The sequence below is a fragment of the Spermophilus citellus genome, assembly GCF_964194105.1.
Source record: "Spermophilus citellus genome assembly, chromosome: 2".
Lineage (NCBI taxonomy): Eukaryota > Metazoa > Chordata > Mammalia > Rodentia > Sciuridae > Spermophilus > Spermophilus citellus.
In genome coordinates this window covers 135,223,890-135,231,666 of record NC_138183.1, presented here as the reverse complement: position 1 = coordinate 135,231,666, position 7,777 = coordinate 135,223,890, and the positions used below count along the sequence as shown (strand labels likewise).

The following is a 7,777-nucleotide window of genomic DNA, read 5'->3' as shown; positions in this document are numbered from 1 at the left end:
TTTCCCAGATAAGGAATAGCTCAGGAGACAGAAAGGGTATAAAAGAATAATGAAAAACATCAGTGCATATGTTGCTTTAAGACCATGCCTTTAGTTATTTTGAAAATTGTGAAAAGTGCCAGAGATAAAGAAAAATGAGATTAGATTAGCTGTAAGAGAGGTGGTAAGACAACTCTACTGAACCACATAAGACTATCAACAGAAGTCACCAATAAAAACTTAATGCCTTTCAATTTATGGACATGATTATTGCTTCTAATTAGAATAAGCCTCTGCTCTGAATTTTGATCCCAGCATTCCTCAGTGCAATTTTGACATCCTTGTTCCTCAAACTGTATATGAGAGGATTGAGCATGGGCACCACATTAGTGTAGAAAACAGAAAATATTTTTCCCTGGCCCATAGACCCAGAAGAATATTTAAGATACATGAATGCAGCTGATCCAAAAAAGAGAGAAATAGCAATGATGTGAGAGCTGCAGGTAGTGAAGGCTTTTGATCTTCCATGAGTGGATTTGATGTGAAGAATGCTGGTAAGAATGAAAATGTAAGAAGTCAATATGGTAAAGCTGGGGACTGTGATATTAATGCCCACCACAACAAGAACGACTACTTCATTGACATAGGTACTGGTGCAAGAAAGTTGAAGGAGGGGAAGTATGTCACACAAGTAATGGTTGATGACATTGGCATTGCAGAAGGTCAGTCTAAGCATGCAGCCCGTGTGGGCAGTGGCTCCAGAAAATCCCATCACACAGGCAGCAAAAGACAATGCATAACAGACCTGCTGGGACATGGTGACCCGATACAGCAATGGGTTACAGATGGCCACATAACGATCATAGGCCATTGAAGTCAACATGTAGCACTCAGAGATGACAAAAAAGAGAAAGAAGAACAGCTGAGTCATGCACCCCACATAGGAGATGGCATTCCTCTTGGATACAAAGTTCATCAACATTTTGGGGCTGAAAACAGAAGAGTAACAGAGATCAATGAAGGACAGGTTGAAGAGGAAATAGTACATAGGGGTGCGCAAGTGAGAATTGAGACCAATAAGTGTGAGCAAGCCAAAGTTGCCCACGATGGTGACAATGTAGATCATTAGGAACAGGTGAAAGAGGGGAAGCTGAAGCTCCTGGAGATCTGTTAATCCAGCCAGAACAAACTCAGTCACCAGGGAGTCATTTCCGGTCAGCATTCTCTTTATTGAGAGTCTGGGAGAACAGAACAAATCTTCATTAATAGAGGACACAGCTCTTTGTTTCTAAACTCATATTTACAATAAGGGGGACTTGTAGCTAAACTGAAGAAAGTTCTCCTTTGTTTGTAGCATCCAAATGCTTACTGCTATATGCTCCCCCTCTGTATTTTGTCTGTGAGGGAAATGTGGCAAACTATGGCTCCTGTCCTTACTAAATAATAAAGAGGTAGACTGATGGAACTACAGCTTGCTGAGGAGCTTAGGTAGTGGAGACGCCTGTGTCAACTCTACCTCTACTTCATCGGGCCCTTCAATTTTTACTTACTACTCATATTTCCTTTATTCTACTAGACATCTCGGTTCCCTTGCAATGACTAGTAAAAAAGAGATGATTCCTTGAAAGCAGAGACCATACCAATATTCTTCCTAAAAGGGAGCCCCTCCTATCTGAATAGATTACATGCACCTTATTACAAGGATACATAAAGTAAAAAATTGATAAAAGATGAGGAGTTCTTTCATAAGTAAGGTTTATATTTAACCATAAACCTGAGTGTTTCTACACATTTTCCTCTATTCCTCCCTAGTTAGAGGAAGAAGAAAGAATGGTAAATATGCTTTCAATGGTATTTTTATGACGGCATAAAAGAAAATATTCAGATGGTTGTTATATTAATTGTAAAGTTTGAAAAAATGCCAAACTCTACTCTTAAGACGCTTAAACTCTTAAATTCATAGCACACATTAACACTTTTTAAAAAGACAAATGTCTCCTCCCTGTGGTATTGCTATGTTTCTCGTGTATCACCTGGAGCTACTGGTCTGTCTTCTGGCCCGATTGAGGCAGAAGCCAACCTAGAGGTTAAGATGAGACAAGAAAAGGAACTAGAGTCAGAGCTCTGAGCTGCTGAGCTGTTATTTAAAAGCATAGTTCTTCACGTTTTTTCACACATGGAGAGTGAGAGAGACAGAGACCAAGTTAACTCACCCACCTGCCACTCAGAGAACTCAGTGGAAGTTATTTATTCATGTTTCACCTCCACTGTTCTGGAGGAGGAACTAGCTTCCAGGTTATCAGAGCCGATCAGATGCAGTCACAGATCCTTCTTCTTACTTGACTGGCAAAACTGTCAGAGAACAGATCTCCTAATCTGAGTGTTCTGGGACTAATTCTGAAGTAAAAGCAATTTTCTAGCTATAAATTTGTCCAGAGGAGGTGAAGGTAAGCCATAGACTTGACACCAAGACCACTATGTCATATACATGGCCATTGCTAAGGCTTATTAATCTATGGACTTGATTAGAATTCCTGGAGTGTCTCCTGGGACCTCCTCTTGGTGATGAACTAGGAGGGGAGGAACTAATGGTGTCTCTGTTTACACCCTAATTCATGAGAGTAGGTGTGAACTACCCACCAAGGATTCTACAGTCCCCAGGCATATTATAGAAGCCTCTGCTCTCATTCATAAAGATGTAAATATAATTAATATTCACTGATTATAATCCTAGGTAATACATCAATTTTAGTAAAAAGTATGTAGAATTTTGTAATTTTTTTGCTCATTTTTAATAATTTGAATCTTTTTAAGTGATTAGTAACTATACATATTTTAGAGATACAAAGAAAAAATGTACTTTGATTTCAGGTATTTTAAGAAAAAAGTTTGTAATATAAGAGTGATCCTTTATTTCATGAAAATGTAATTATCTTGAGTAATCTGATGCAATAAGTCTTTGTGTTTAACAGATTGCAATCAAATCTGTGGGCTGGGGTGTAGCTCAGCGGTAGAGTGCGTGCCTAGCATTCATGAGGCTGACAGCACTGCAAAAATCAAAACAAAACAAAATAAGAAAAAAAATCACTATTCATTGGCTGACATTTCAAGAAAATATGACTTTTGAATTTCTCTGTATACATGAATATGTGCTTGTGCTTGTGAGAGTGTATCTACTTTTTAAGGTTTTTATTTTAAAATAGCTATAAATTCACAGAAAATTGCAAAAGTGATACTAAGTTCCCTTGAATTCGTCACCCAAATTCTTCCCATATTGACATTTTCCACCACTGAAGAACAAAAACAAAATTAAGAAAGTGATATTTGCATAATAATGGTAATTACCCCGCATAACTCAGAAACTCAACCTGCATATATAGAACCTACTTTTCTATGTGATTCAGTCCTATGTACTTAGAGCAAACATCACCATGACCAAGATTCATAAATGTTCCACCACAATAATTGAACTTCCTGGCACTACCTTTGTATTGTTCCACCCAAACCCTCCCATTTTCATCTCTGTCCCCTGGCAACAACAAACTTGTTCTCCATCTCTTTCATTCTGTAAATGATGTATAAACCTACACAATGTGTTACCACTGAGATTTTTTTTTCTAACCATAACTCTTTCTAGGTCCATCCAAATTGTTGGCGTATCAACAATTTTTCCTTTAACTGTTGGGTAGTATTCCATTTTTGACAAACCAAGTTTATTCAGCCATTTTTAGCAATTTAAAGTATACTAGAAACTGGATACAGTGGCTTATGCCTGTAATCTAAGCTACTTCAGAGGCTGATGCAGGAGGATGGAAAATTTAAGGACAGCCTCAGCAACTTAGGGAGACCCTTTTTCACATCTTAAAAAATGAAAAGGACTGGGGATGTATCTCAGTGGTAAAGCACTCCTAGGTTCAATGCTCAGTACCAAAATACTCTTACTACTAATAATAACAATAATACTTTAACTAATGCCTTAAGCAGGCACACATCCCTGATAGTAACTCTAACAAGGAGATAAAGTTAATCCAATGGAACTTGCTATTTTTGAATGTGTGCTGCTTTCTGATAGTCACAGCTTTCTTTATTAGGAGTTCAGAAACCACCACTTTATTAATCTGCTCTACAATCTCACACTGGACCAATCATGAATTCATTAGATTAAGTACAGTAAATATAAATAAGGGTTTTTTTAAAACAAAATAATTGTATAATATTCAAGAGATATCAGAATTAAAACTAGATGGCCATGCTAGTGCATAACTGTAATCTGAGTTACTTGAGAGTCTCAAGCAGGAAGATGGCAAATTCAAGGTAATCCTGGGCAACTTAGTGAGACCCTGTCTCGAAAAAAAAGTAAAAAGGGCCAGAGATGTGGCTTAGAGGTAGAGCACTCCTGGGTTCAAGTACCCACCCCCCAAAACACACACACACACACACACACACACACACACACACACACAAACAAACACACACTAAGTATCTGTCTTGACACAAAACTAAATCTGGTTATGTTGTGGAAAATGTTTCAGGGAAGGAGTGAAAGATCACAATGGAGTCCAGTTCCCCCCAGATGTTCTGTAAGTCAAGTGAGTCTCTTTCTTTCCCCTCCAAGATTAAAGACTGTCACCCTCAAATTTGCATAGGTCTCACAATCTGTCAAAGACAAGGTGAACACAGAATATGTACCACCATTACTTTTTGTAAAAGTACACAACATAATTATCTGACATAAGCAAATGACTAAAGAAAAGGAATTTCAGTACGAAATATGTATAAAAACAATGGGAATCTTTGCATTTTTGCATAACCCTCTAATCAATCACCTCTCTCTCCCCATCAATGTGGTTGATGCAAAAATCATGCAAAGGTGGGTGCAGATAAGGATTAGCAACCATCCTGCACAGAAGGCTGACTCAACAGTGAGCAGATGCAACACACACCTCATGTACTATAGCTGTGTGTTACTCTTAGTGACAGGCAAGGAGAGATGGTCAGTGACTCCACTAGCTTGCAGGAACAAATATAAAATATTTTTTAATATAATACCTACTTACAACAGCCAAAAGTAAAGAAAATGCTGCCTCTCCCCCATGTCATCAGGCTAAGTGGAGAGCTAAAGTTCTACTTCCTACTTCATGGTAGCAGGGGGTTCTCTGATTCCTTCATGGGTGACATCAGCAGGGCCATGTGGAGGCTGAGCTTTGCCCTGTGTCTGGAGGTAGTAGGTGGAAACCCATTGCACTCACCGAGGCTAAGAAAAATCCAAACTTCCTCCCTCACCCACGAGCAACAAAGTTGAACAGGGTGATGCTCGTCGGTACTCCACTTTCTATGCCAGTGCCACATCAGTGAGGCCAAGCAGGGAGCTGAACTGAGGTGCACTGCTGCCCATGCCCCACTAGGCCAGCAGGGTCACCTGGGGAGCTAATCATGCACTTCCACATGGGATATTAGTATACTGAGCAGCATTTCTTAGTCTTTTTCTCACATTTAATATATAAGTTATAAAAAAAACTCAAAATAATTCATATCTTAAAAAAAACCTGTGTGTAGATTAAAACCTCAGTAAAAGTGTCGGGATTCTTTTATTTTAAGGAGTTTGAGGATTTTCTAATTGACCTGATCTTCCAAGGGGATAAATTCCCCTCAGGTAGGAAGACTTTACTCCTGAAAAAAAAAAATTCTCTTTCTTACTAAAAGAGAGAATTTAAAGGTACCTAACAATGAAAAATGGTAAATATTTAAAGTGATGGAAATACTAATTACTTGATTCGATTAGTACCATTGAATACATTGAGCAAGGACACTAATGTCAAAAGGATGGTGTCACAAAACTCTTTACCTCCAGGGAAACACAAGTCATGAGACCACAGTAACTGAGGTCATTATAACCTTGCAAAGCAGATTTCTACAGACATCCTGATGCCATGAAGATAATAAGTAATCCTAATAAAAACATTTCCAGCTTATGGCAATTCTTACCTGAAATGAATAGCATAAGTGATAAATGACCAATCCTTATCCTATGGTATTCATGTACATCAATGCAATTGTAACAACCAGTTTGCTGTTATCTCATTGTCTGTTTTATTTTTTAATACATTAAAATGTAGATTATTTGGATTTCATTTTGGGAGAATTTATTTTAGGCAACTAGAATCGGTGTTGCCTTGGGTGGCAAACACTTTGTAGCTCAAATCAACTATTATCACACTTGGTTTGCATCAACTTGCCTCTTAGGGTAATATATTTAGTGACCATGAATGGAACCCAAAGTGACTATCTTTGACTCCCCAGCAGCTCAATTAAAAAAGAAGGAGAAGGAGAAGGAGAAGGAGAAGGAGAAGGAGAAGGAGAAGGAGAAGGAGAAGAAGAAGAAGAAGAAGAATCCTCGTTCTTTGCATAAAATCTAGTACTTTCAATGTTTTGGTCTGTTTTATCTTTTTCCTTGTTTCACTGTTTTGTTTTTCTCAGTATACTTTCTTAAAGGAGAAAGTTATATTTTACTCTTGTATTAGTTTGCTAGGTCTACCATAACAAAATACTAGATAGGGTAACTTAAAAGGCAGAAACTTATTTATTCACAGCTCTGGAGGCTGGAAGTTCTCAGTCTCGTTATCAGCAGATTTGTTCTCTTCTGAGGTTTCGCTGCTTGGCTTCAAGATGTCTGCCCTTTTCCTGTGTCCTCACCAGATTTTTCTGCTGTGTATGTGCATTTTCTTGGTTCCATGCATCCAAATTTCCTCTTCGTATAAGAACACCAGTCAGATAAGATTAGAGTGCGCCCAAAAGGTTCATTTAAATAATCATTAAAGACCCAGTTATATAAGTATCAACAAAGAATAGTGTCCTAGAGGAATGAACACCAACACCTCATTTTGCAGGAACACAATTAAGCCAGAGACAACCAGTGTTCACTAAACAAGGTAAAGATAATGTGGAATTTCACTGAAATATCAGCATCAAAACTTGATGGACACGATATCATGTTTTGATTTTCTGAGAGTAAGAGTTTGTCAAACATAAATTGGCATGAAGTCATGTGCTACTTAGAATGTCCATTTCATATTTAATAAAGATACTTCTTTTTAACATTTATAGATAGTCCAGTGTTATCCTGCTTCCAATTATATGACTCTTAATAATGTAAGGCATTTTTCCTGTCTCTGAAATGATGACACATGTTTAACAAATTGCCAATATTTTGCTTTTGCAAGTATTGTTTCACAATGAATGAATGAATTGATGAATAAATAAAACTGTTATTATTCTATTATTAAGGTATATTTCCAGTTGGGATTAAAACTCAGAAGTAGAGGGCTTGCCTAGCCTGAGCAAAGCCCTGAGTTTTAAACCCAGTGTGCAAGAAAGAAGAGAAGGAAAAAAGTATTTCCTTAATTATTAGAAATTTTCACTTCTCCATAGTCTTATGTGTGTGATAACTTTATACTTTAGCATAATATTTTACCTTTAATTGAAGTTTTACCTATAAAAAAATTAAACTCATATTTAAAGAAAATATACATGTATATACAAAACATTCAGAACTGCCAGCACACCAACAGTGAGATGTCTTTGAGTGTAATATGCATGTTGATTTTAAGGAAGTTATGTGAAAATACATTTGCATCTTAGTATCCCTGAATATGATCTGACCCTTGAATATCATTACACTGACCATAGACAGCACTTTTTAAATATGTGCCACTTCATTTCAGCTGCACCACACACTTTGAAATGTTCTCCATGCAGACACCAAGACTGAGAGAACATAAACACAAAAATTGTAAGAATC

At 37.4% G+C, this 7,777-nt stretch overlaps 1 protein-coding gene across 1 annotated transcript; it reads right to left on the bottom strand.

Annotated features, from left to right (window-relative positions):
* Nucleotides 1-259: 259 nt before the first annotated feature.
* On the bottom strand, nucleotides 260-1,225 carry LOC308633059 (olfactory receptor 8B3-like; the record flags this gene model as incomplete). Its single annotated transcript, XM_081265514.1, has 1 exon — nucleotides 260-1,225. The coding sequence occupies exon 1, from the start codon at nucleotides 1,199-1,201 to the stop codon at nucleotides 260-262; it is 942 nt and encodes a 313-aa protein (XP_081121640.1). The 5' UTR covers nucleotides 1,202-1,225.
* Between the last annotated feature and the right edge of the window lie 6,552 nt (nucleotides 1,226-7,777).